We start from the raw sequence: 27,986 nt of genomic DNA, 5'->3' as shown, positions 1-27,986 counted from the left end.
ATGAATATTACTTTCCCACGTCCTTTTTCTCCCCATGGCAAAAGAGAAACGCAACCACAATAAACCTTTTATTTTCTCATCAGAACATTTTTAAAAAAAAAACACAAATATAAAAAACATTCAGAGGTACTATCAGAGCAGCTGGTATATTCACGTAGGATAAGCCGTTCCCAGACCTACCTTTACACAACCAGTTACCGGTACCTTCACACACACACACACACACACACACACACACACACAGCTTCCTACTAGATAGGAGCAAGCAGGATGAATTTAAAAGAGTAAGGTCTTTGCTCATGTCATTAATAAGCCTGCTTTCTCTTTTCTTCACTCTCTGTTCTTAATTCATACGTATTTTAAATGCTGGAGGATGTATACAGTCAAACTCCTTGTGTTCTCTCATCTATGGCAAGCAATGAATATCTATCTTCTTAAGATGCCTTAACTTTCTTCTTAATCCGTCCTAACTTCAAACTTTCCAGAATAACTCACTTACTGAACGTGGGGCGGGAATCATAGAATTGTGGAGTTGGAAGGGAGCATGAGAGTCAATCTAGTCCAACCCCCTGCAAGGCAGGAATCTTTTGCCCAACGTGAGACTTGAACCCACAACCCTGAGATTAAGAGTCTCATGCATGTATCTCTTAGCATCATTTAGAAATTATTGGAATGGTTTTTATTCCTATAAATGTATTTAAAATAATCACAACCTACATATTTTGTATATTACTTTTTTTTTAATGTGAGGTCTCTCTTGGAAATGGAAGCATTAGTTCCTCTCTGCAAACCCACATGCCTTGGAAGGGCTTAATCTGCTAATGAATATGATATGATCAGTCAAAGAGCCTGAGATGCCTTGCCTTGCCTTGCAGTTTCCACTGTTTGCAATGGATGTGCTAAATAGACTATGAAACCAGATTAATGGGAGCTGGTTAAAACATGCTTCTGAGCTAAGGCATTTGGAATATAGCCTCATGTCTTTGAGAGATAACCACTGCAGTTTTGATAGAAACTGGATTAGACCAAAACATTAATTTTCAGATCTGTTTTTAAAAGTCACAACAGTCAGGTCCTAAGTGTGTTGCGAAATCCACATCCTGGGCAAATTTCTAAAATAGGTCTCAATTGTTTTGTGACAACAACAGACTAGATTTGACATTAGATCTAATTTTTGATAGTTTGGCATGCTTGTGCTCCGCTGACTATTTGCTACACCACCCTAATTAGTTCATAGTTGGGCATGTGCCATGCCGCAAGCAGTAAAAAGAAAATCAAAAGACTGATTCATAGAATTCGGAGAGCAGGTTCAGAGCCAAATTTGCTAAAAAATAATTACGATGTTTTAAGAAGGAAAAATTAGTTGAGACTGCAGCCAGGTACTGAGAGATTTTCATGTGTAATTTTTCTTTAAAGCCAGGATACAAGTAAAATCTGTTGCAAAGCACCGCTTTTAAAATTATATGTATACACAATACAATTCATATAAAGAAAGACCTAGAACGCCTAAGATGGTTTTTTTCTGACAGAAAGCTTTGAAGTTTTTTGTTTTTTTAATCTAGTCCATATTTCCATGGAGGAAAGTGTTAAAATCTCGGTTCAGTTTTTAAGGCAAATGGTGGTAACACTCATAATTCCTCCCCATGGCCTGTTCCTGTTAGAATTAAGAAATCTTCTTGATCTCTTCTCCAGTCTTGTACATGGTCCTGGTGTATTAAAACCATACACCTTTTTAAAATATGTGGCAATTGTTCGTAAAATCATCAGCGTTGTGAAAAGAAAAAGCCATCAGAATCCTAGAAGGTTTCAGTACCTCAGCCTCTTCCAGAACTTATTTTCTGCCCTGATATACTGTATTTAAGGAACAGAGTAGTAAATGAAAGTTAGGACAAGCACCAAGTGCCTCAGATACCACCATTTTTCTTCCCCTTAGAAACAGTCTTCAAAAAGCTTTTTTTCCTTCCTATCCACTGCCCCTTCTCGTTTGTTTGTTTGTTTGTTTGTTTGTTTGTTTGTTTGTTTGCTTGTTTGTTTAATGCAGCAGGCAAACCCTTGTCCAAATTGAGGCCAAAGATTCCATGAAAGACATTCTTCCTGGAAAACTTTATTATGCATTTGTCGTGTTTGGTGAGTCAGGAACAGGCTCTGAAAAACAAACAGCGATGATTAGTTCCCTTTTTTCCACTCCCCCCCCTGTATATTCATGCCTGCAAACTTATTTATATGTAGTTATATGTCTGCTGCCCCTTGTAAAGATTTATGAGCTGGTTACTTCTCACCTCCCTCCCAAAAGCAAAGAAAAAAGGAGAATGCGGTGAGTGAGAATGCAGGTTGCTTCCCACTCTATGCTAGCATTCATAGCATATAAAAGCCTTTTTCTGGAGCCATAGCAGGCAGCATTTGTATCTACAAGCCACAGTACCACCCCAATCAAGAGGTTAGGAAACATCTCAGGTTCTCCAGAGTCCTCCCTCCCTGCCAACGCTAGGGGGATTGAGTCTGGATTCAGACCAGAGTTCCAGCTGCTGGCTTTCCATAAGTGAAAAAAAACTGATAAGAGACACTCCTAGGGGAGCCAAAGGGTGCTGTTCATCTCGTGATTTCCTCCCTTATCTGATCTCAAGGTGTTTGAGAACGTGTAGCGTTGCAGCAAACAGCACTCCCCATCCCCTTGATCTTGGACGCGTAGTCAAATGTATGGCCATGGGCAACTTCTGAAAAGGAAATTATTCCACCAGCATTTGGCACACACACATACATATACATATATATATACACATACTGCTAGCTAGGGAACTGGCGAGAGAAAGAGGGAGAGAGAAATGAATAATTACCCAGTGTTGGGAAGAAACAGTCCCCCGGGACTGGAGGGGAGAGGGGAGTATTCGGCTCCGAGAGAAGATGTCGACCTGACTCTGATAGCTGGCGGCTAGCCATGTAGCTTAATTGCGGCCTGGCTTTGGGCTCTGAATTAATGGTAGGAACGTCATCAAAGACAGGATTTTCAATGCCATGGGTGTTGCTGAAAGGAAAAGCACAGGTTCAAGACACTAACCAGACCAGAATCAAGTCTCATTCTCATTCTCCTCTTACTTAGATGGAAAACAAATTCTATTTAGATTGCTGCTACTTGTGTCTTTATTATATCGAGGAGAGAAGTACTGGTGTGTATTAAGATGTGTTCGGTAGTGCCTGAATGACTATTTCAGTGGTTACTAAGAACTGAGTCAGCTACAAACCAATTAGAGAGTCTATTTTTTGCTCAAAATATTCCTTTTAAAAAGCCAAGTTTCCAGAACTGTAAAAATATTCATTTCTTAAAGGCAAAGTAACTATTTGTGGTGTCAGTAGTGACACCAAAATTAATTTCCATCTTTCAGTGTCTTGTTTATCCAGGTAGTTTTGGTTCAAGCAAAACCTGCAGAGCAGTACAAGTAACACATTTAATGCTGTCAGACAATCCATTTTAGAACTATGAAGGGGTCATATTTTGATTAATGTAAGCAACAGAAGAACCCGTTGACTGATAAAGCTAGATCTATCACCATGTTAGATCGTCCTCTGGCTAGGTGGGCTTATTACCAGTTAGCTCTCTTTCAGAACAAAAAAAAATCAAGTACGTAAAAGTTTATCTTGTACTGGGAATGTTGTGTTATTTGGCTTAGAGGATGAGGTTCAGAAAGCCTGGATCAGGCTGACAGCAGGTATGTACATAAATCCGTAATGTGCAACTAAGTTTAGCAGTGTGCAAGCCTGGGACAGAGTACGTGGATGAAAGGCCAAAATCTTTCCCCCTTTACTGGCTGGCTGTTGCCAGCCTACTGAAAACCCCTTACTGGCATTCTGCCTGTAGGAAAGAGGCTACAAGAAAGATAGGGGCAAAGTTTTGTTTCACCATGGCCCCTCTTTCCTAACACTGGCCATGAAGATCATTAGATAGAGCTGTAGGGCTTCTTTCAGCTAATAGTAGGGTATGGTTGAATGGTAGGTGAAGTTGGCCCACAGGTTTCCAGCCACCTGCTGCAAATATAAACATGGGATCTATATAACGCTAGTTCCAAGAGTACTGATCCGACTGCCTTAACTTTTAAAGTCCTAAATGTCCTAGCTCAGGGTATCTCAAGGAACTATTCTATCCATGTGACATGTCTTCACCTCCACTGCACTGGCATCTTATATCAACTTAAGAAACTCTACTTCAGATACCAACATTGAGGAGGTGCATTTGGCACCTATTAGGAAGAGAGCCTTTTCCTCAGTGGCTGTCTTCTCTGTTGAATTCCTTTTCTAGCAAGGCTTCTTGCTAAGACACAAAGACTTCAGACTTTTCTGAAGATGTCTTTTTGGGATTGCCATTTGATCATGTTAGGCTGCTGTGTTACTGTGGTTTCATTAATTGCTTTATCCTATTTGTTGATAAACCACAACTTCTTGATGCTTCAACCTCTCTTGATTTTATTGCGTGCCCTAAGCCAAATTCCAAAGTAAAAATATAGCAATACAGTAAAACAGAATTTCTCACCTCTCCATTCTGACAAGTTCGTGAGCACCTGCAAAAAAGGAATGCAGTGTTGTTACTGTGACATTTCCCTAGGCAGTCCTATTTCACATTTTAAAAAAATTCAGGTGATAGAATTTTAGTTATAGAAGAAACCCAAAGTTAATTTTGTCCATCCCCCTTGAGCTGAGTGTATGGTCTTTTCTATTCAAGAGATCTATCCTACGGATGAGGAGGCCATGGTGCATATAAGGATATGCATTTCCTATTCCTCTTTAGTGACTGTTTGCTTTGCTTTTCCTAAGCAACAAATTCCTTTCTCTTTTGTTGTGACGCTTATTGGCTTGGTGATTTGGACTGGGGAAGTGGAAACTATTAATCCACATGGCACTCAGATACCAGATATAAGCAGTTTAGCAGTGGCCGGGAATGGTATTCTGTCCATTATTTCATCCTCTTTCTTTCTAGTGAAAACATTTTTATGAATAAGCAAAAGTTAAATCCTAACAAAATGTAATGCATATAATACAGGGGTCTTGGTCCCGCAGTTCCTCCTGCGCTCCTTTACTTGAGCTGCTACATAAAAGAGAAACTTTACAGTTACCATTCAAGTCTGATTCATGAATTGTTCCTGGATTTTCAGTTTCAAGTGTTGAAGCTCTCATATTTAGTAACCAAAAACCTCAAGGGTTTTAAATATATATATATTTGCATGTGTTTGTGCAGGAACATATATTTATGCATATTATCATAATTTTATTTCAACCACATTTTTTTCCCCAGAAGGGAAATATTTCTAGCATATGAACACCTGGAATGGGAGATTCTTTGCTTAATAGGCCATCAGCTGAGGGTGTGTGTGTGTGTGTGTTTTTAGATGTTGTTCAAATAAGCACAGAATTAAAACAAGCTTGTTTGCTGCGATAAAGGGTGCTTTGTGATGTTACGAGTAAGCATTATGCGTTCCAGCGGGCACAGAAGTAGACCATGTATAAACAGGGACAGAGGTGGTTTTAGGGTGGTGTGGCTGGTGTAGCGGTACTGGGCGCCAGCACCCAGTGGCATAGCATAGGAGGAGCAGAGGGGCAGTGGCCCTGAGTGCAAAATTCTGAGGGCGCAACCAAGTGCCCCCATCACTTGAGGCCTCGTGGCTAAGCTCATGCTGCCTTCCAAAGCTGTGGGGAGGTAAGCCACAACCCCTTGCCAGGCCTTCAGGGCTGGGACACATGCCTCCACCCCAGCTGCCCAGTCCACCAGGGGGGCACACAACACTTCCCCTGCCCCGGGCACCAAAAACCCATACTATGCCACTGGCAGTATCACAGGGGCGCTACAACACTGATGTAAACTGAGCGAGAAATGGGGGGAGGGCATCAAATTGTAGCATCACACAGAGCACCACTGAAATTTGAGAGCCCAAAGTCTACCACTGATGGGGATGGGGTAATTTGTTTTCTGATTTGCCTAGCAAATACTTTCCGGAAGGAATAGCAAACATGCAATAGGGGAGGGGGGGAGTCAAGTAAACTCTTAACACAACTGTGTTACATCTGCATTGGCAGAAATAGTTGCTAACTTGCCTTCACCAAGCAGAGGGATTTGGGGGGAAATACGTATTAGAGCTAATAATAATCAGGAATGTGTTGCAATTCGTCACTCTAATAAAAGGCACATGACTTCACAGGGAGCTTGATTCTGAATACCTTTTTCCTGAAACAGCACCAATGAAGGCTTTAAAATAAATAACCGAGAAGTTTGGTAATGTTATTACTCGTATTACAAAAATATTCAGTATACTAAATGTTTAAAAAAGGAACTAGCTTGCTTTACTTTTCTAAATGTTGAAAGCGTTACCAACTTTTCTAATTTAAAAGTGTGACCAGTCCTACGCCTGTTTTACACAGGTGAGTTCAATACAGCTTACTTCCAAGTAAGTGTGCATGTATATTCTGACCATGTTGCAATTGCTAACCGCTGGTAGCACAGGAAATCCAGAGCACGCCTTAGACTCTGTGTATTGGACAGGGCTGTCACGTATCGACTCAGAGACAGGCTTTCCCTTTAAAGCTATAAAACAACAAGAGGGACAATGCACCTAGAGACACTTTGCCCCCTTTCCATCTCTGCCTGTAGTTGGACCAAAGAAACTAACATCCTGCTTTTGCTGCAGTGGGTGGATTGAGACACATTGGCAAAAGTGGCTTGTGGGACAGGTGGGAACGGAGTTCTGGAACCACATATTTTATCATTCTGTAAGGACAAACAAATAAACATATAGCTGTGTGTTCTCCTAGACAGAGAGATTTTTCTCTTTCTGGATGTAGGGAGTTTCTTCTCTGGTAGGGTAGCATGATTTGGTGCAAGCGGTTAATGTATTTGCCATAAATACAGTGACAGAACTTTGTGAAGCAGCCCATCAGGGTGGATTTAAAGTAATTTAAATCAGTGATTTACGTAATGAGGAGGCATTGGAGAGGAAAACACTAATTTAAATGGATCTTTCCACTGGCATTCCCTCGTGCGTTTTCTAAACTAGAGGTTGGGAACCTCCACCCCACAGTCCTTAATAGGCCCACCAGGCCTGCCTGTTTGACCAAGCCATGCCCACCTGCCCTACAGGTGTGGGGGCAGGTAAAGCTGCAGCTGCGCCGAAAGGCTGTTTGCAGTCCCTGTGCAGCTGATCACTGAGGCTTGCAGAGTATGTGCCTTTGCCTATGTGGGTTGATTTCAAACCACCCCCTGCGAAAATGGTTCACTCGACATTATTGTGACATCAGGTGGTTGATTCCTGAGACACTTAGGACCAGAAGCCATTGCAGTTTGGGAAATTAAGTATGAGAATTGAATAACCTGTGCACTGGTCATCATTGTCTCTCTCTCTTTCGAGCGTAATGCTCTTTTTCTGATTCACTCTGCTTTGGCCCGGCTGCACTCACCCTCACAAAAACCATGTTACAAACAACTAGAATGACTAATAGGGTGAAGCAATATTTGTTATGTTGTTGAGCAAACTGGAAAGATTTATTTTCATGAGAAGACCGTTAAATGCCTCTGTTTAGTAGTTGGAGTGCACATATTCGTATGAGAGAAATTGCCATATTCGTTCTTCAATTATATCTAAAAGCCTTTTTTAACTTGAAGTCACTGTATTGGTTTAGATATTTAACTGTAGGACTGATGTGTTTATATTCAGATTATTTAATATTAAACAATTTACTCTTTCAGAGAACCTTAGTATTCACAATTCTTCAAAAAGAATTTTTAAAAAAATACATTTAAAAAATTGGGATCTTTCTGCAATTTATTTTGAAACTAGAAATTGTTCGGCATAATTAAACGGGATCGTATCCAACTTGCATATGTTGCTGACATTCATTTTTCTATTTGACAAAATTTGCTTCTCTCCTACTCCCTCTGTTTGCACTTTTTAGTATTTCCTGCTAGCATTTTCTACATTCTTTTACACATTTTTTGTACAGCAACTGAAACACTAGTCCTTTGCTGAGTCTAAAAGCATCTGTTTTTGCAAGAAGAGTAACTTCCTCCTTATTTGCTACTTATAGTAACAGATTCATTGTGTAACTGAAATGCAAGAGAGTATATTCTTTGTAGAGCTCCCAGAAACAAGCCCTAATATTAAAGAGAGATCAGATTGGACCGTCTTATTTTCTTTTCCTTTCCTTTCCGAGGGTGGAGGAATCCATAAGTTGATTACATTCAACTGGGCCTATTTGATGCGCATCAGTGTAGTGGATTGAAGATTATTAAGGAGACAGGGGGAGACTAGGCCATGTCAGCTGACTCAGTCATCGCACAGCAGCTAGATTGGGCAGAGCCTGCTTAGTCAACCTGCACAAGACTGACCTAAACTGTTCAGGAAAATCACCTTTCTTCTTTGGTTCCTGAATATAGCTCTTAACTTAACAATGGACATTGATTGAAATCTGCTTCATTCTAGTCAAGGAAGAGAAGAATCAGAATGAAAGTGGAATAGAAGCTCTCTTAGACTAGCCAGGTTAGCTCTCTCTGAGACCTCTGGCTCCTAGGCGGTAACAAGATCGGAGAACTCTTAGTGTGGGGATCACCCTCCAAGCAATACAGAAGGAGTGTCATTGAGTATGTTTTGCCTGCTACAAGTGTGTCGTGGTAATTCAGTGGAATTGAAGAAGTTCCCCGTTTCGCCTCCTCCCATCCCCTCAAAAGTACAATATCTGTTGGAAGGCAACCAGTGTGTTCTGATGTACTTTGCAACTTCTGCAATGTAAGAGTTCTAAACCTCAGAATGTGAGGCAATCCACTGTGTTTGAATTCTTACATCCAAGAAACATTTGCTGGAACTTTGCACAATGAAAGCAGCTAGGGTAGTATTAAAATGGAGCTGGGGGGGGATATATCCAGTGCTTTTTTTCTTTAAAAAATGTATAGGGGTACTCTCATTTTGAATCACCATTTTATAGTTCAAATCGGGGGAAATAAATACAGTAAATGGACAAAAGTACAAAGATTCACAAAATGTTTAGGGGTATGTGGACCCCTGCATACCCCCCCCCCCAGAAAAGCACTGGATATATCTCACTTCAGTGCCTAAAATGAGGTTTGAAAAGATGAGGGAAATAAAAAAAAATCCAATGAACTGTACATTAGTTAGTCTAATTAGCTCCAGATTTTAGTGCTTTCATTCCTCTACTTCTTAGTTAAGCTGTAGAAGGAACCAAGCAGCTGCTGAAATTTAACCACACTGTTCATACTGAATGAAACTGTGATATTTATATGAAATGGAAGAAGGTTGTTCCACAGTTTAAAGAACACACGTCTTTTTCACACCTCAAGCTAATGTATTTCCAAGCATTAGCCCTGCTGGCTGTGCATTCCAATGTGAATGTCCTGAAATCAAGGCAAAGCAATCCATCCCAATGGGGATTTGACCCAGGGTAGACAGATTTAAGTTACAAGTCTCTCTAAGCCTTATATGTAAAAAATGCCCTGAACTTTGGAAGAATTCAGACGAGCCAAATTCTGCAGTGATCATAAATTGTTTGTCAGTATATGAGTGTGCATCTATTTACACTTAAGAAAGGTGAAGGCTTATCCTGTTATAATTTCGCACTTAAAAAAAAAATTCCCTTAGGGAGTGAAACAGAAATGTTTGGTGCGTTCTAGCTAATTTTATTGCATCATTAGTTTATGTAAGTAACAGAAGCAACTGGCATTACGAAAAGGAAGAGAGGCTCATTTTTCTTTTGTAGTGAGACATCGCCCTTTGGCTTAGAACAATGCTAAGGAAGAAGTCACTCCCGGTTCTCTAGTTGCCTGTGTGCAGGCACAGTTGCTCCATGCAACTCAGAAAGAAGAAAACATGCAGCAGCATCCTGGCCCAATATGAACGCTGTATTACAGAAATGATGCAATTTCTAAGTAGCGACAGAGCACTGTGCCACACCCCAGTACAATTTAGCAAGCAGTGCTTCGTTAACCAACCCTGCCCTTTCGTTCCGCCAATTCCTCCCAGCCATCTATTTTCCGAGAAATGTGTATAAACAGGAGTCCGAGGAGAGAGGCTGCTATGCCTGGAACATGAAAGCAGCTGACAGGCTGCTAAATAGAGAGCTGGAATGTTGGCTTTTGATCAGAAAGACTTCTAATACGCAGAACTGGGGCAGAATAGACGTCACACAAATATTTGTTTTATTTAAACTAATTCAGCAACGGAAACACTGTAAGATATTTTGGGGGGGGTGGCTTCCCTTACACTTGACTCAGAGGCTGTAATTACTGCTGAATGCTGTGGCAGGAGTAAGAACCTATCAGTATATAAGAGCTCTTCTCGGAGCCTTGCACTGGCTGTCAATCTGTTACTGGGCCAAGTTCATGGCCTAGTTTATAGTGGCATAAAAAGCCTTCACTAGCTTGGGACCAGTTGCCTTGCAAGATCACCGTACCTGCTTCAATCTGTGGTGCTGGCACAGTTACAGATGCCACATAATACTTGTTCAGTCTTTTAGTGCTGTGGTACCCACACTTTGGAACTCCCTGCCTATTGATGTCAGGCAGTTGTAGGGTTGCCATATGCCCGGAATTTCCTGGACATACCTGGAATACTGCAGTCGGAAGCACTGTCTTGGCAGAAATCAGGAAAATGTCTGGGAAAATCTGGGTGCATGGCAACCCATGTCAGCAATGCTGTTTTTGCTGATTTTCCTAAAAAATAGCTCAAATACGTCAATTTTGTGTGTGATTTTGCTAAAAAAAAAAGCTCAGCAACATTTGTGTCCAGATTTTCACCTTTTGAAATATGGCAACCCTAGGCAGGTGCCTTTGCTGTACTCTTTTCAGAGCCTGCTAAAAACATTTTCATTCAGACAAGCCTATCCAGACATGCAAAAGCCCAAGTGTGTTTTAATCTGGTCTTAAGTTTATTGCGGGTTTTAATGATTTCTGAATGTTTAAAATACTCAATTAGCCGCTTTTACGGACAATTTTATGGCTTTATTCTTTTTGCAAACCACTTTGAGGTTTTACCGCAATCAAGTGATATATAAATGTTGTGAAATAAATAAAATGTATGCAGCAGCTTTCTGCTCATTGCTTCTTGTGGGCAATAGGAAGTGGTGTAAGTCAGAAAAAAGGCCAGAAATGGCTTATGGAAACATTTTTGCTTTTGTATTCAAAGCAATCAGTGCTGTGCCACGCCACACAACTTCACTTCCGCTTAGGATTTCCAAGTTCAAATCCAGAGCTCATGAATACATTTTAAACAGCTCTCCAGCAGCAAATGGGATGCAGAACATAACTTTGCTGCAAGCCCCTCAGCTGCCTTTCCCTTCTGCCTACTGTGAAGCAAAACAGGTCCTGCTCACTCCAGCATGTGAGAGGGAGGAGCCAACGAAAGGACTACTGCCATTGCCGGGAAATTTATCACCAATACATAATACTTCAAAAGACACACACATGACCTCCCAGAAGCAATTCTGCTTTCACCGTAAATGGCTTGGTATCATTAATGCAATAGCACAAATAGTGTTAGTGCCACTGTATTCTGCTCTGGTCAGACCTCACCTGGAGTACTGTGTCCAGTTCTGGGCACCACAGTTCAAGAAGGACACCGACAAACTGGAACGTGTCCAGAGGAGGGCAACCAAAATGGTCAAAGGCCTGGAAACGATGCCTTATGAGGAACGGCTAAGGGAGCTGGGCATGTTTAGCCTGGAGAAGAGGAGGTTAAGGGGCGATATGATAGCCATATTCAAATATATAAAAGGATGTCACATAGAGGAGGGAGAAAGGTTGTTTTCTGCTGCTCCAGAGAAGCTGACACGGAGCAATGGATCCAAACTACAAGAAAGAAGATTCCACCTAAACATTAGGAAGAACTTCCTGACAGTAAGAGCTGTTTGACAGTGGAATTTACTGCCAAGGAGTGTGGTGGAGTCTCCTACTTTGGAGGTCTTTAAGCAGAGGCTTGACAACCATATGTCAGGAGTGCTCTGATGGTGTTTCCTGCTTGGCAGGGGGTTGGACTCGGTGGCCCTTGTGGTCTCTTCCAACTCTATGATTCTATGATTCTAAATATTTTCATATTAGCGCCCGTGCTCTTGAAAGGACACAGAGGAGAAGAACCAGATACGTATGTGTGTCACTTTGCACCGAATACTAAGCCTGTTAAGGAGAAATGAATCAAGACAGGGCGGGGTGAGGAAGGGGAGGGAAACGTTTTGATACGTACGCCTGTTAGCGATTGCTTTTCTCTGCTTGTAAATGAGGAGCAGAATGAGGGGGAGGCACAGAATGCCCACAATGCAGGCCCCTGTTGCAAGTGCAGCTGCTGTGACATCTGAAAAAGAGCAAGGAAACAGAGAGAGTCACTTCATCAAGCAAGCAGAAAGATTATTATCATTGCTGGAGGCTGTTGGGTGTGAACTTGGTGGTTTAGATATGAGGCCAAAATGCCCTGAATAGAAAAGCAATTCCTTTATACTAAAGTGTTGTTGCCTTTGCCACAGTATAATAATATTCCTGTGTAACGAAGTGGATTTTCATTATTTCAGAAATGTGGTGCTCCATTAAAATTTAGTCGAATGTCCCTTAACAATTTTACAAGACTGTAATCATTATTCAGATGAAAAGAAATATCTCAAGCATTTGAGAAAGATAACAAATGTAGTTGTATATAAACCTAGGGCAATTATATTATTGCCTACTGGGTTCTTCGTATAGTTGCACTGCTTTCTGTCAGACTGAAATGTTATAGAGGTATGGTTACTCCTGACGTGGAGATGAAGTCAGGAAGAACTTTCTGATAGTAAGAGCTGTTTGACAGTGGAACAGTCTCCCTTGGGAGGTTTTTAAGCAGAGGGGTGGATGGCCTTGGGTCATGGATGCTTTAGTTGAGATTGGAATGGATTATCCGGGGGGGGGGGTTTCCTTCCAACTCTACAATTCTATGATTCTGTGAAGTGATGAGTGTTATGTATTGAAGTTCTCACCCTGGCCACCAGGGGTATCATGTATATAGTTTTCACTCAGGTCCACGTCAGTTAATTTAGGCGGGAAACCCTGGGTGGTTGTTGTTACAATGTTGACAGGCGGCTGCCTATAAAAGCAGGCTGGCTGAGCTGTTTGCTGTTCAGTTCAGTTCCAGCTTACTATAAAGAACCACTTGGAGAAATCTCTGTGTTGTCAATCCACTACTTAATAATGAGAGCTCAGTTTGTTGATGTTACACCTGTTATGCAGCTTAGAGGGCACTGGAGCCCAGAAAAAGATGGCAGTTCTAATCATTTGTGGTCCAAAATACATAAACACCACTGGTTATTGTTTAGCAAGAAACTTTTGTAGGCGTAAAAAGGAACTAAACATTTTATTTTGATTAAAACGTAACAAATTTAAATATAAACTCACTATGTGATCCCAGCATACAAATGGGACTGCATGTGTAAATAATAGGAAAATACTCATTTTATATAATTTTAACTAATGAATATTTCCCTATTAACGAAAATCCATCAGCTACATACAGATTATCCCCCAGATTACCAGATTACCCCCTTCTCGGTAGTGGCGCCTGCCTTGTGGAACGCCATCCCATCAGGTGTCAAGGAAATAAACAACTACCTGACTTTTAGAAGACATCTGAAGGTAGCCCTGTTTAGGGAAGTTTTTAATGTCTGATGTTTTATCATGTTTTTAATATTCTATTGGGAGCCACCCAGAGTGGCTGGGGAAACCCAGCCAGATGGGCGGGGTATTAATAAAAAGAAAAAGAAATTATTATTATTATTATTACTATTTTATTATAGCTGTCTACTTGTATTTATTTAATCAAATTGGCAAGTTTGGGGAAATTTTAAAAAATTATGTATGATATTTTGAAGGATATTCCAAATTTCTTCAAAAATGCTTGAACAAGATATTTTGTTCAGCCCCTTTTGCCAGTACAAAAAGGAAGGGGGGGAGACACTGCTGTAATTGCAAATACTGGACTTGATCCAAAGTCAATGCAAAGGCACTTGGTAGTTTCATCGCCCTTTGGGCTCAGATTCATGATAAGCTAATGGCATTTAATCGCATGCAAAGCTCTCTGCTTCATGTGCTAGACCACAACTTCCTAAAGCTTTATCAACTTACAACTTGACTTGGCAAGCTGTGTTTTAGTCCAGCAAATACTATTTACTCTGCATCTGTGCAGATTTAATCAAGGCAGTGAAACCCAAAGCCTGATAGGTAAATGCAAATTCCATGCCAGCAGCCTATTTTTATTTACAGATATTAAATAGTGTCTAGATTATAGACAGGACAGATCTGTCTCAAAACAATATGAATAGTATGAGTTAGACTTGTTGAAATACAGCTGTCTGACTGAGAAAGAGAAGGGAGGAAAATGTTCTAAGCATTGCCGAATCGCAGTGAAAGAGCAGCTTTCATTGACACAGAGCTGCTTCCACAGCACCTATGACAAGTATATTCATCCAGTAATGAATCAGCCAAGTTAGTGAACAGTGAGAACCTGAAGCTCAGAGTTTGTCTGGTTTTTCTGCAACAATATGAAGTTCTACTCTCCGGTCCTTTTTAAAATTAAAGATACCACATATTTAGCGAACAAAATAAATAGCAAGATGCCAAAACTTGTAGGGAGAAGAAAAGTGTCAGAATTAGTTGGGCTGGAATAAGTTCAGTAATATGTGTAAGATGCAGAACAAGAGTCAAGACCTGTTTATTCAACTCCCATGAGCAAGGGTGGAAAACTTCCTTAGACAGATTCACATCAGGCAGCAATTTGAAGGGTTGCATATTTTCCCACAAAAATGAGATCTCCTGCATGTGTAATACAGGAACATGTCAATGAGGGGATGTTTTCCTAGAGACTTTTTCCTGGAAAGGGAGGTGGTGGCAATTGAAATGTGCAACTTGACTCATTTGCTGCTTGAAAAACTTCCCTACTTGATTTTGTGATTGTATAAATTGGCCCTCAGTGCTGTTTGCTGGAACTGTAGGAAGTCAAGTTCTGTCTTTATGTATGTTGTCTAGAAATCTCCAGAGATTTAGAATTGCCTCTAGTCTGGTAATAAGCTATGTTTCCCAGCATGTGTGGGAAATGGACGCTTTGTTCTGAAGATGTGGAATATAGTGTAGAACAAAGAGGTTCTTAAAGCTCCCATTCTGAGCCATTAAGGACAAACTAAGAAAGCAGATGTGAGCTCCTGGCCTAAATTTGGCTAGGAGGTACAACTTTACTAGGACCTTCAGAGCTGCTTTAGGAACATGTCTGACAGCAGGTTGTTTTTGTTCCCTTTTTCAAAAAGTATTTTGTTATCAGAAGTTCCACAGAAGTTCCACTAATCTCATGCAGTCTTGTATTCAATGATGATATCTGTAAACGCCTGTAGCAGCATTACCACAGATTTGTAAGCTCATATTTATAAATTTGTCATCAATATTGTGAAAACAAAAAGAAAGGATAGCTCAGTTGGTTAGAGCGCGATGCTGATAATGCCAAGGTTGCAGGTTTGATCCCTGTATGGGACAACTGCATTTTCCTGCATTGCAGGGGGTTAGACTAGATGATCCTAAGGACCCCCTCCAATTTAATGATTCAGTGATTAAGAAAACACTGCAGTCCTTACCCTAAGGCCAAGGTATGGCATTGCTAATATGAAAGCACTGTTTCTCCAAACAAAGCATATTCACATACAGCACAAATACTAAAATGTCCTTTCAGTTTATTTTTGTTTCCTTGAACTGCCCACTTATTACATTGTCCAAGTCCCTGTTGTTTCCCAACTATGCTGGGTTGTTCGGAGATCGTCACAAGCGATCAGCTACTTTCTACAGAAGCTCAAATACCATACAGCTAATGATGACTGATGAGAACAAACTCTGCAGATCAGAACACAAAGGTTTTACTACCAGGGGACTTTTGATTCTAATCCTTCAATAGCACCTTGGAACAAATACTTCCTCCAAATTTACTTTTGCAGATGAATTCAAGGTGTGGAGCAAATAGGTTAAGACAAATTAGAGAGAACCTGCCCTTCATGACATGCTACTGACTGATCTTTTTTTGCAAATGCCCTCCGTTATTCATACGCACTATTAATTGAACCCTGAACTTCTCCAGGTTAGTTCTTGCTCAGCTTTATGAAGACGTTACTCATTGGAAAAAGGGAATGAATGTAACCACGTACATCATATGAAATGATGTACTGTAGCTGGACTACAACATGACAACTTTCTTCCACCTTGTGCTTGATGCTAGAGAGCCTTAGATGCCAATAATCAACATATATATTTGGCCTAAATCATCAGGAAGAGCTGCCAGCAGTTGCCATTGCTTTGCATGCAGAAGGTCCCAGCTTCAATCCCTGATATTTCTAGGTGGGACATTTCCAAGCAGTGCAGGGAGTTGGACCAAATGACCCTTGGGGTCCCTTCCAACTCTGCGATTCTATGATTCTGTGACTGAGGAAATTGAAATACTTTATTGTCACTTGTACAACTTGTATACAGTGTGATTACACGAGCACCCCCCACTCAGCTCTCTTAGTCTTAATTCCCCTCGTTTACTGACGCACACCCACCAAACCCGAAAGTCAGTTGCCCTGGTGTTATCTTTTCATTCAGCAGCCTAACAGCCCATGGATAGAAGCTGTTCTTTACCCTGTTGGTGCGACTAGTCATGCTTCTATATTTTCTTCCTGAGGGCAGGAGATCAAGAAAGCGCCAGCCAAGGTGTGAATCATCTCTGAGAATTTTCCTCACTCTCCTGAGGCAACGTTCTTCCACTATTTCATCCAGTGGATTCACAGGACAGCCCATAATATCTTGTGCTGTATTCACCACCCTCTGTAGGCACTTCCTATCAGTTGATGTCAAACCAGTGTACCACACCGTGATGCAGTATGAAAGGACACCTTCTATAAATCCTGCTGGAAATCCTAGAAAGCAACCGGGGGCAGTATAAACAGTACTGAGCTAGATGGGCCAATGGTCTGACTCTGTATCTGCCAGCTTCCTATACAGCAGTTCCACTAAAATATAAACCAGAGTTACAACCAGCTCTTCCTGGGGAAAGAGAGGCTGCCCCGTCAAAAGCAAGGTGCAACTAGGATTTGCAACCCTCTGTTGCTGTAATAGATGTATGCCTCCCACCAAGCCCCTGTGCTGCATTTTGAAGTGAGAGAGCAAATATTTAACATATATAGAACACCAATAATGCCTTAGGCAGTGCCTTCGAGGGCTTACAGTCTGCAATCAATATGTATGGGGCAAGGAAATGTTAGGTTGGGGCAGGCAAATAAACTGGTCAGGGTTGGGGAGAGTTAGCGAAAAGTTAGTGAAGGTTTGTTCAGAAAAGGTGCTGCTAAAGATACGAATCTTGAGATAAGCAGGAAACCACCGGATTAATAGTGCACAGGAAGCTACTTCACATGCATGCAAGCAATAAATCAGATGAGGCCTAAAGAATGGAGGAGATAATGGCTAATATGGGGGATTAAGCAAGGTGGTCAAGTCTGAGCCTGTAAGGCAGTGCAGGGAGACAGGTAATGAGATAAATAAATAAATAAGCACCAAATAAAGAAACAGAAACAGAATATGTAATCTGCACTCATTTAAAGAGAACGATTTGTCTTAAATTGCAAAGATAGTCTTACTTTCACTCTCCATGCTGGCAGCAGAATGAAGCGTGCAGTTTGGGAAAGTAGCGTTTGCTGTAAAATAAAAGAAATAGTTGTTAGTTTCTTGGAAAGTCAGTTCTTGCGCGGTCTTTTGAAAAAGGGACGAACATAATGTGCTGGTTTGGGTGAGAATGAACACAGCGCCCTGGTTCACTTTCACCTCCTCCCCCCATGTGGCCACGAGGAGGAGTTAGGAAGCTTTCCCTTCCGATAAACGTCCAATCAGAGTTAATGAAACTGGTTTGTTTTCACAAGTTAAGATGAACCACAGTTTGAGGTTCAGATGACATGCTTTGCTAAACCGATTAATCTAAAGCAAAATATTAAAAAGGCTTTTGATATTCCTCTCACAGCTATGCTGGAGGAGAGGAAAGAGAAGAGAGCATGAGGCTAGGGGAGTCTAGGCTCATTCTCGTAACATTAAACTGAATTAGCATTATGTCTGAATAGCCAGTCGCTACAGAACGGACAAATCCCAAAGTCTTGGGAGGCTTCCTAAATTTTTATTGGTTTAAAATGGTTATATATGATACTCTTATTATAATTTCAAAGCATACATAAGTTTGCAACCCAATTCTTAAAAATACAGGAAAAATGGGGGGGGCTTTTAAAATTCACTTCGTGCTCTGTTTTTAAGATGACTTTTTCATGTTCCTGAGAATAATCTTTTTAGCCTATCAGGAATCATGGGTTATGATGATGTCACACTATGTAGCCAATCAGTTAGTTGTGTGACAGCATCACTAAGCCAGTTAAGGCAGTGTGGTCAAAGTTTCTTGGATCAACATTGCACTCACTCTGAATGGGCAAGCCTATAAATGGAGCAACATCTGAAAAACCATCAGATAATGAAATTTTCATCACTGTCAGATTGTGTGTGTGTTGTGTGTGTGTGTGTGAAGTGTCCCTAGTTTGGTTCACTTCTAAGCTTTCTCTTTTGATTGGTAGTCTACAGTTTTTGATTGTTAGGATGGCATTCAACTAAGCTTTCCACATAGTGCAAAATTGAAATTATTGAACATAACTAAGCACTTTAGGCTTGAGGGAAGGGATGTAGCTTCATGATAAGAGTATCTTCTTTGCATGCAAAAGGTCCCAGGTTCGAATCCCCAGCATCTCCAGATTAGGGCTCCCTGGAGAGCTGCTGCCATTCGGTGTAGACAAGAGTGAACCAGATGGGCCAGTGATGTGACTCAGTACAATGCAGTTAGGACCATCCATGCCAATAGGTTTGTATGTGTGATTCTGGGAGAATATGAAACAGGAGAAAATATGGCTTTAGCTATATCTGCTTTGTGTACAAAGTTCACCTGCCTTTTTGTATCCGAAGTTCCATGAAACCATGAGCCTGCTGCTTGGCGTGTGCTTTGTTGTGCTCCTTTTCAGCCTCTACCACATAGCAACAGTAGTTCCCACTGTCCTTGAGAGTAAGGTTTGCCATCGTGACATAAAACGTCCCGTGGTGATCCGAGGAGAATTCCAAACCATGGTGGCTCACACGCTGCCCACTGTGCTTCTCTGATTCATGATGCAGCTCCTTTGCTGAGACATTGCGGACGTGTTTTTTCTGGGAGCAGCTCTGGTCTCCCTGGTTGCTGAAGTACCAAAATTTGTAAATGGAATCATGATGGGATGCCAGAGACCCACTGAGCTTGCAAGTCAAGGTGACCTTCTGACCCTCAGGGCAGATATAGAGCGCGTAAGGAGTGGTGATTTTAAAGGTTGTTGACTGTGCTGCAGGAAGAAAGCAGAATGTTAGAGAAGCATGTGAGAGATTCAACTTAGTATGTCAAGTACAGAGAGGCATTATTGTTTCCGTTACACGAGAGAAAATGTGACTCACAAAGTTGCACTGAGTGCAACATTCTGGTAAATGAGGCAGGGGCTTCTGGTGCAAATGAAACTGTACGTTTATTAAAGTAAAAATAAATGATCACAGAATATTTTTATTGGTGGTCACCTTTATGTGCAACAGCACCAACAGACCTTTTCATTCAGAAGCCTATAACCTGATATATTTCTGATGCCACAAGCTGCTGTAAATTTCACAGTTACATTTCACTGAAATCAATTAAACATGAGCCAAGAAGAGGAGGAGGAGGAGGAGGAGGAGGAGGAGGAGGAGGAGCTATGAGCCAGAGTGTTTTGTAGAGACTGGACCATTTTTACTTGAAGACGTTCAGAGCGTGAGTGTCTTAAGACGTGCTTGCTGATATTTGTGTCTACCTTTACCCCCGTTCCTAAATAGAGCCACTTTCCTTTTAAAAAAAGGAACAGCTGTAGTTCTTGGCCTCACCTCACCCCTCAAGGCCAAATTGCTAAAAACTCATTTAGTTTTAGAAACAGTTAAGGCTCAGACTTCTTAAAGTAAAAAAAAAAAATCATCTGGAGGGATCACCGCAGACAAATGTTTGCTATTGAGTAGTTCACAGAACCTTGATAAACTGCGGCTCTTAATGTGGAATTGATTTGGATTGTTTAGAAGGGTTGTCAGTTCCTGCAGGGATATAAAACAGCTGCATATTTCCATGTTAATTCATTTAAGTGTATGCATATTTAGGATTGCCTGTTGACTCATATTTTTGCCATCTGAGAGGCGGTGGGTGGATAAACAGCCACGGATCAGTTCAGTACTTGGGACAGCCAGCATAAAAGCTGCATTCAGGTCAGTTGCAATATTTGGATACATCAATCACCCCTAAGTGGTATATTGGTGCAATTTGCCTTAGAAATAGTTCAATGCAGCATGCGTACAGCAAGGCTATCTATTTAGCACAGGGGTGAGGCTTGGGGAGGCCGGATCTGACCCTCCAGGCCTGTCTGTCTGAAACCCCCTCAAACACACCCATTTTCCTCAGGCAAAACCCATAGCTATCCCTATTTGACACTTTCCTTAAGCGCTTTTGCCTGACTGGAATCTGAACTTTGATAATGTCTCTAGCTTGCTTTGATGGAGAAGAGAATAACAGGTGTTTGTTCTTGAAGTTGTTGGCATCCGTGTGTCTCAAGAGACTACTGTAACAAACATAAAATTTGCATCTGTTGTTCTTCCCACTTTTGCCTCTCGCCTTGCCCGCCAGGAGAATGTGGCCGCAAAAAGGCAGTTGTGGTTGTTGGCTCTGAAAAAGCTTCCCTGCCCCGATTTAATGTGTTCCATCCCTTTTGTAACCACCAACTTTTAAAAAAACTGCAGTATCCTTTTGTTTTGTTGTTAATCTATGTGGTTAAGTAACTTCTGGCTTTTAAAAATCTGAAGAGTCTGCTGGTATTAACAACAAAATATGTTTTCAATTAACTGCAGCAACATCCTGTTTTGGGTTTTTATGGCTAGCGCTTTAAGGTGTGTGCAGGTTGTTGTCAAGTTTCATATCTTGCCTCTCCCAGGGGCAGAGTAATTCTGCAGTTCACCAAGCACTTCCTGCTGCAGGAGAAAGCCCTGCAGCACTAAGTCATTGAAGAGGGTTGGGGAGGAAATGGCACGAAGAGGCAAGCCTCTTCTTGCAGCCCCCCTGTCACCCCGTGCTGGGTTTTTGTCTACAGTGGTACCTCGGGTTAAGAACTTAATTCGTTCTGGAGGTCCGTTCTTAACCTGTAACTGTTCTTAACCTGAGGTACCACTTTAGCTAATGGAGCCTCCCGCTACCGCCGCTCGATTTCTGTTCTCATCCTGAGGTAAGGTTCTTAACCTGAGGTACTACTTCCAGGTTAGCCGGGTCTGTAACCTGAAGCGTCTGTAACCCAAGGTACCACTGTACTTCCTTCAAATCTTCCCAACACTGTAGAAGACTATTGGATAAATTTGAGGTAGCACAACAAAAAGGTACAAGACTAAATGGATTCCGCTCCCCCTTCAGCAATATGATTGGACCCCTGGGTACTTTATATTGAAATTTACAGTTGGAGAAGGTTGGGAGCAGTGCTGTTTTTCTAGAAAAAGTGGTGCCGGAGCTGTGGCTGGATGGTTACGTGGAAGCCGGTTGAAGTTAAATCCTTCGAAGACAGAGGTCCTCTGGCTGGGACGGGACGATATGGGATTGGGGGGGCAACTCCCATCTCTTGCGGGGGTGCAATTAGTGCCAGCACCGTCCGTTAAGAGTTTGGGTGTAATCTTCGATACCTCCCTCTCTATGGAGGCGCAGATTACAACTATAACAAAGGCGGCATTTTTTCATCTCCGCCAAGCTAAGCAGTTGGCCCCTTATCTCTCTCGCCCTGACCTAGCCACTGTGATTCACGCGACGGTCACCTCCAGACTGGATTATTGTAACTCGCTCTACGTGGGGCTGCCCTTGAGACTGACCCAGAAACTCCAGCGGGTGCAGAATGCCGTGGTGAGACTCCTTATGGGGTCTTCGCTGCGAGATCACATTCATCCGGTACTATACCAACTGCACTGGCTCCCGGTGGAGTACAGGATCAGGTTTAAGGTGCTGGTTTTAACCTTCAAAGCCCTATACGGCCTAGGACCCTCGTACCTACGGGACCGCCTCTCCTGGTATGCCCAACAGAGAAACCTACGGTCTGCAAATAATAACACCCTCAAGGTCCCAGGCCTCAGAGAGGTTAGGCTGGCCTCAACCAGAGCCAGGGCTTTCTCGGCTGTGGCTCCAATCTGGTGGAATGCTCTGTCACAGGAGACTAGGGCCCTGCGGGACCTGACATCTTTCCGCAGGGCCTGCAAGACAGAGCTGTTCCACCAGGCCTTTGGTCAGGGCCCAGCCTGACTCCCTCCTCTGGCAACCTGCACAGAACTTTGCTTAACGGTTGCCATTAATTTGATTTTAATTAATTGTTATAATGAAATGTTTTAGAATGTTAGATTATTTGATTGTTTGATTATTTGATTGTTGTTAGCCGCCCTGAGCCTGGCTTTGGCTGGGGAGGGCGGGATATAAATAAAATTTATTATTATTATTATTATTATTATTATTATTATTATTATTATTCTCTTCAAATGGCAATGGTGCCCACCTGAGAGGTGCTGGAGCTGAGCCTCTGTGAGCTCCAGATGGGGGAAAAGACCCTGGCCGGGACAGATGAATTTCCTTAATTTGCAGAAAGCTCTAAAAAAAATTTCACTATTACAGATCTTGTACACTTCAAAAAAAGAAGATTAAACTGCTATTTAATCTTTTAGGCTAATTTGGGGAGCAGTGAGTGATTGAGGAGAGAGGGTGAGGAACCCACTCCCGTGATGTCTTCTGTCAAACTTCACCCGCTGGCATGGACAGCAAGCAATGGAATAGTAATGAATATGCTGACTTTAAAAAGGGAGTGTGTGAACTTGATGATTAATTCATTGAACAATTAACCATAAATGAGGGTACAAAGGTCTTGGGTGAAACCATGCCTCCCTCCCACCACTTCTGACTTAATTGCGTTTAAATTCGCCGAATAATGCAACACAGATGATGCTAATATTCCATGGATCTTTGGGACACAGTATGATTTTACTTCCTTGACTTAGGCTTAATTAAACGTAAATGTCAGAATATTTAAATGGCAGTGAGCAAGGCAAATGTCAAAATGCCTGTGTGACTATCAACCAAATATCTTACAACGAACACTTAACCTTTTTTTTTTTTTGGTGTTGTCTAAATACAGCAACATTGTGTGGCACTGCATGATATGCTAGTGGTATCTCAGTTCAGGGTGACAGAAGAGGGGGGTGGGGAAGAAACCCATGCATATAAGTTGATAACACTGTATAGCAGTGGGGGGGGGGGTATTTGCACAGCTTATTGGAAGCTCCTTTGCAGCCACAATTATTACTTCCCCTGTAACAGACGTCAGTAAACTAGTGGCGTCAGTTTTCACTTAGATGACACAGAAGACATAGTTTAAAATTTTTTTTTGGGGGGGGGGAATTGGGGAAAACATTGTGTGTAGTTTAGCATAAGTCCACTTTCCCCCCAAAATAGTTCATCTTCCTACGGCACCTATCTCATAAACAAGAAAACACCTGCTTTCTTAAAGGATATTCTTGTTCCTCCTCCACCACCTGTAGTCAGTCAGCATTCTATGCCACTGAGCATACACAGACTTCGCTGAACTGTTCTTGGGAGTTTTTTGCCCACCTAAGTTGTTCCCCTTAAATATATGTTATATTTCTGCAAACCTTGGAACTCCCCCAGGCATGCTGATATCTTCCTCCCGGGTGTGGATGTGCTTCAAGTTCAGCACTTGGAAAACGACTTTGCCATTAGAAGAAGAAGAGTAGAAGAGTTTGGATTTGATATCCCGCTTTATCACTACCCGAAGGAGTCTCAAAGCAGCTAACATTCTCCTTTCCCTTCCTCCTCCCCCCCAACAAACACTCTGTGAGGTGAGTGGGAGTGAGAGACTTCAAAGAAGTGTGACTGGCCCAAGGTCACCCAGCAGCTGCATGTGGAGGAGCGGAGACGCGAACCTGGGTCCCCAGATTATGAATCTACCGCTCTTAACCACTACACCACACTGGCTCTCTATCATTAATATATAGAATGAATGCTGCAGCTTCCTCTCTGTGTTCCAGGAAGATGCTGAGAATTCTCTGTTGGAATTTTCTGATATCTCTTAGAGAGCTCCGGCTCCCTGTCCAGAGCTATTGTTTGCACACCCTCTAGGGAGAGGGAATAAATGCGGAACCCATTGCGCAACTCTTAATGAAGTAGTTCCTTATGCTACACAGCGTAAACATGCCCTCGGTGAAGGGGCTTTTTTCCCTTTCCATGGACCATGATAAGGAAGTCGCACAAGGGCGTCCTTCCTGTATTTCAGCCAGCACTTTTAAGTGTCAGGATGCAAGGCGTGTCACTTCTAATGAAGAAGTCTTTCTTGCTAGGAAATAGAAAAGGCAGCAAACTGAATACAAAATCAGTTTAATGGGATTCCTGAAGCTGAGACTCCAATACTTTGGCCACCTCATGAGAAGAGAAGACTCCCTGGAAAAGACCCTGGTGTAGGGAAAGATGGAGGGCACAAGGAGAAGGGGACAACAGAGGACGAGATGGTTGGATAATGTTCTCGAAGCTACCAGCATGAGTTTGACCAAACTGCGGGAGGCAGTGGAGGACAGGAATGCCTGGCGTGCTCTGGTCCATGGGGTCACGAAGAGTCGGACACGACTAAACGACTAAACAACAACAACAACAAGATTCAGAATGCTTTCCACTGCTTTTCACATTTGGGATTTGAAGGTATAGAGCTTCTCCAACTTTCTAGATAAGGGAGCTTATTCCATGAGTGGCTCAACAAGACTACCCAGTGGCAAACGTCAGGAAGGGGGGTTCCATGGCTCCACCCCATAGTGCCAGCCACTCCTGCTACTAACTTAAGACTGTAGGAAGTCTGGGCTGGCCCTCCCACCAGGCAGCTGATTCTGGGTATCATGAAAGCGCAGCAAGTTGTTGAATTTATTATTATGATATATTTTAACAAAATTTCTATATTACTTGATTGCAAAAAACCCACAACACAACATAAAAGAACCTCTAAGCTTTTACAAAAGTATAAAACAAAACATTAAAATTCCTGTTTTTTTATATATATATAAAAACTTTCAAGAGAAGATGGTTCAAATTAGCTTAAAAAGTTTCAAAGGACATGTAGCTTCTACCTCACTGGATAGGCTTGCCTAAACAAAAATGTTTCAGGCAGGTGCCAAAAAGGAGTCAATAGGCAGAAAGTTCAAAAGTGTAAGTAGTATTATGTGTTACCTGGAACAGTTGCCCATTCTGGAGATCAAAACAGTCAAGTGGGCACATATGGATCAAGGCAACCAACCCCACAGGTAAACTGGTCCCTGGATGTTAAAGGCTTTGTATATAAGTAGTAACAGTTTGAACTTGGCCCGGTACTTGAACTGTTGTGGCATTTTTACTGCCAAGGAGGGAAAGGCGGTTATGGTATTTTCTGCCTCAGATGCCACAATAACTCAACTGGTCTTGGGCAAAAAAAATGAGAGGCACAAATACAAGATGGGTGACACCTGGCTTGAGAGCAGTACATGTGAAAAGGATCTAGGAGTCTTGGTTGACCACAAACTTGACATGAGCCAACAGTGTGACACGGCAGCTAAAAAAGCCAATGCAATTCTGGGCTGCATCAATAGGAGTATAGCATCTAGTTCAAGGGAAGTGATAGTGCCACTGTATTCTGCTCTGGTCAGACCTCATCTGGAGTACTGTGTCCAGTTCTGGGCACCACAGTTCAAGAAGGACACTGACAAACTGGAATGTGTCCAGAGGAGGGCAACCAAAATGGTCAAAGGCCCGGAAACGATGCCTTATGAGGAACGGCTAAGGGAGCTGGGCATGTTTAGCCTGGAGAAGAGGAGGTTAAGGGGTGATATGATAGCCATGTTCAAATATATAAAAGGATGTCATATAGAGGAGGGAGAAAGGTTGTTTTCTGCTGCTCCAGAGAAGCGGACATGGAGCAATGGATCCAAACTACAAGAAAGAAGATTCCACCTAAACATTAGGAAGAACTTCCTGACAGCAAGAGCTGTTCGACAGTGGAATTTGCTGCCAAGGAGTGTGGTGGAGTCTCCTACTTTGGAGGTCTTTAAGCAGAGGCTTGACAACCATATGTCAGGAGTGCTCTGATGGTGTTTCCTGCTTGGCAGGGGGTTGGACTCGATGGCCCTTGTGGTCTATTCCAACTCTATGATTCTATGGTCTTAAGCACCGGGGGAGGGGAGCATTTGATGCTCCCACCTTAGGAAAAATATTGATCTGACACTGTTAAGTAGTTTTCTCATCCTTCTTACACAGTTCTCATCATCGTGCTCTTTCTCAACCTCTTGGAAAATTTGACAATCAGATACATAAGTGCTTGGGGGGAGCAGCTGTTTTGTTTGCATTTTAAACAAATATTCAGAGCTATATAATGTTATTTGTTATCTCTTGGTTAGATGCCTTTAATGCAAAGTTCCTTCAGCCTCATAAAAACTCTTGAGAAGCAGAATATTAATATTTGCATTTATACATGCAGAATTGAAAGACAGTTATTTGCTCAACACCACCAAGTGAATTCACAGCTAAGCAAAGATGTAACCTTGCACAGATGCAAACCCATTGCTGTCTGTCAGACTGTGCTAGCTAACTTGCTGACTATTTCGACAGCTTGCGCAAAGGAGAGGAGCAATTGTAAACCGAAATAATCTTGTTATTCCCTTGCTGTTCCTCACCCTTAAAACATGATTTGCAAGGCATCAATGACTTTAATATTTTTTCAGTGATCTCAGCTGAGCCCCAGTTACCAGGAAAAAAACAATCCTGTTTCCTCCATGTTCAGCAAAAAGCCCTTTAGGCATCACGTATGACATAGCGGCCTTGCAGTAAAGTTACCTGAGGGATATAAAAAAAACCCAGCTGAAGGCCTGAAAGTTGGTCTGTAGCCAACTCTGGACTTCAAACCCCATACATGCAAATATGTACACAGCTGGGGTTTTTTTTTACTGGGCAGCTCTAGAGCCAGAAAGGCACAGCCAAGCAGGTAAGGATACAGGTGTGTGGGTGTTCCAAAGGCTTCCAACTCATACAAGCGGATTGGCACAGGCATCCCTGTGGGCCACCAAGATGCTCTTTTTGGAACATCCCTCACCTGTTGACAAACTTCATTCACCACCAGCCTGGGAACAACTGCATCCTGCAAATACTTCAGAGTCACCAGCCCTGCTTTTAGCCCACTCAGCCTGCGTTTGGGGATGGATGGAGGTGGGATAAGCCAACGATGCCCACCCACTCACCTGCCCTGGCTGGAAGAAGCACAGCGAGGAAGGGGGGCAAGGAAAGGGGAGGAAGGTTGCTTCAACAAGGTACTGAAACTCCATTTGGTTTCCTCCCACCGCACCCCTCCTGCCACCCAACCCAACCCATATTAGCAGCAACCTTCCTCGCTGCTTTTTAAAGCGCCTCTCTCCAGCCAGGTAGCCTCCCAGGGAAGGGTGCAGAGCGGGGGGGGGAGACTCCATCCCCGTCGGGAATCCTTCTCCCTCAGGCCAACCCAGTGGGAATGCAAATGCGCGGGTCTTGGCGCAGACCCAGCTGCGCCCTCCAAGGCTCCCCGCCTGCCCTTACCTCGAGGGAGAGCCAAGGCAAGCGTCAGCAGGAGCAGCGGCGGCGGGACTCGCCGCTTCCTTGCCTCCTGGTCCATGCCGCGCGAGGTGAAAGAATAGTAAATAATAAATCCCTTTTCCGCTCGCCGCTCCCCTCTGGGTGGGTCTCTCTCCAGCGGCTGGCGCCCGGAGCTGGGCAGTCCCGAAGCAGAGCCGAGAGGGAGTTGCAAAACTCACAGGAAATTTCAGCAGCCCAGATGCGTAAACCCAGCGC

General features: G+C 42.5%; 2 protein-coding genes across 2 annotated transcripts in view; one reads left to right on the top strand and one right to left on the bottom strand.

Moving 5' to 3' along the window:
- CDH23 (cadherin related 23) overlaps positions 1 to 27,986 on the top strand; it is a 400,272-nt gene that overhangs the window by 322,843 nt on the left and 49,443 nt on the right. The gene's annotated exons all lie outside the window — the stretch shown is intronic.
- Positions 56 to 27,986, bottom strand: VSIR (V-set immunoregulatory receptor). The gene is made up of 7 exons (XM_083503232.1): positions 27,735 to 27,986; positions 18,985 to 19,404; positions 17,647 to 17,703; positions 12,222 to 12,329; positions 4,523 to 4,550; positions 2,835 to 3,022; positions 56 to 2,145 (listed from the first exon to the last, which is right to left on the bottom strand). The coding sequence occupies exons 1-7, from the start codon at positions 27,808 to 27,810 to the stop codon at positions 2,108 to 2,110; spliced, it is 915 nt and encodes a 304-aa protein (XP_083359358.1). The 5' UTR covers positions 27,811 to 27,986; the 3' UTR covers positions 56 to 2,107.

This window comes from Podarcis liolepis (genome assembly GCF_965112155.1).
Source record: "Podarcis liolepis genome assembly, chromosome: 5".
Taxonomy (NCBI): domain Eukaryota; kingdom Metazoa; phylum Chordata; class Lepidosauria; order Squamata; family Lacertidae; genus Podarcis; species Podarcis liolepis.
This window is presented reverse-complemented; position numbering and strand designations above follow the sequence as displayed.

Coding starts and splice junctions, on each gene's coding strand:
- VSIR (XM_083503232.1), bottom strand. CDS start 27,810: ATGGACCAGGAGGCAAGGAAGCGGCGAGTCCCGCCGCCGCTGCTCCTG. Junction 17,704..18,984: donor GGAACTTCGGATACAAAAAG/GCAGGTGAACTT, acceptor TTTATTTTACAG/CAAACGCTACTTTCCCAAAC. Junction 4,551..12,221: donor AAAAGCAATCGCTAACAGGC/GTACGTATCAAA, acceptor CCTTTTTTGCAG/GTGCTCACGAACTTGTCAGA.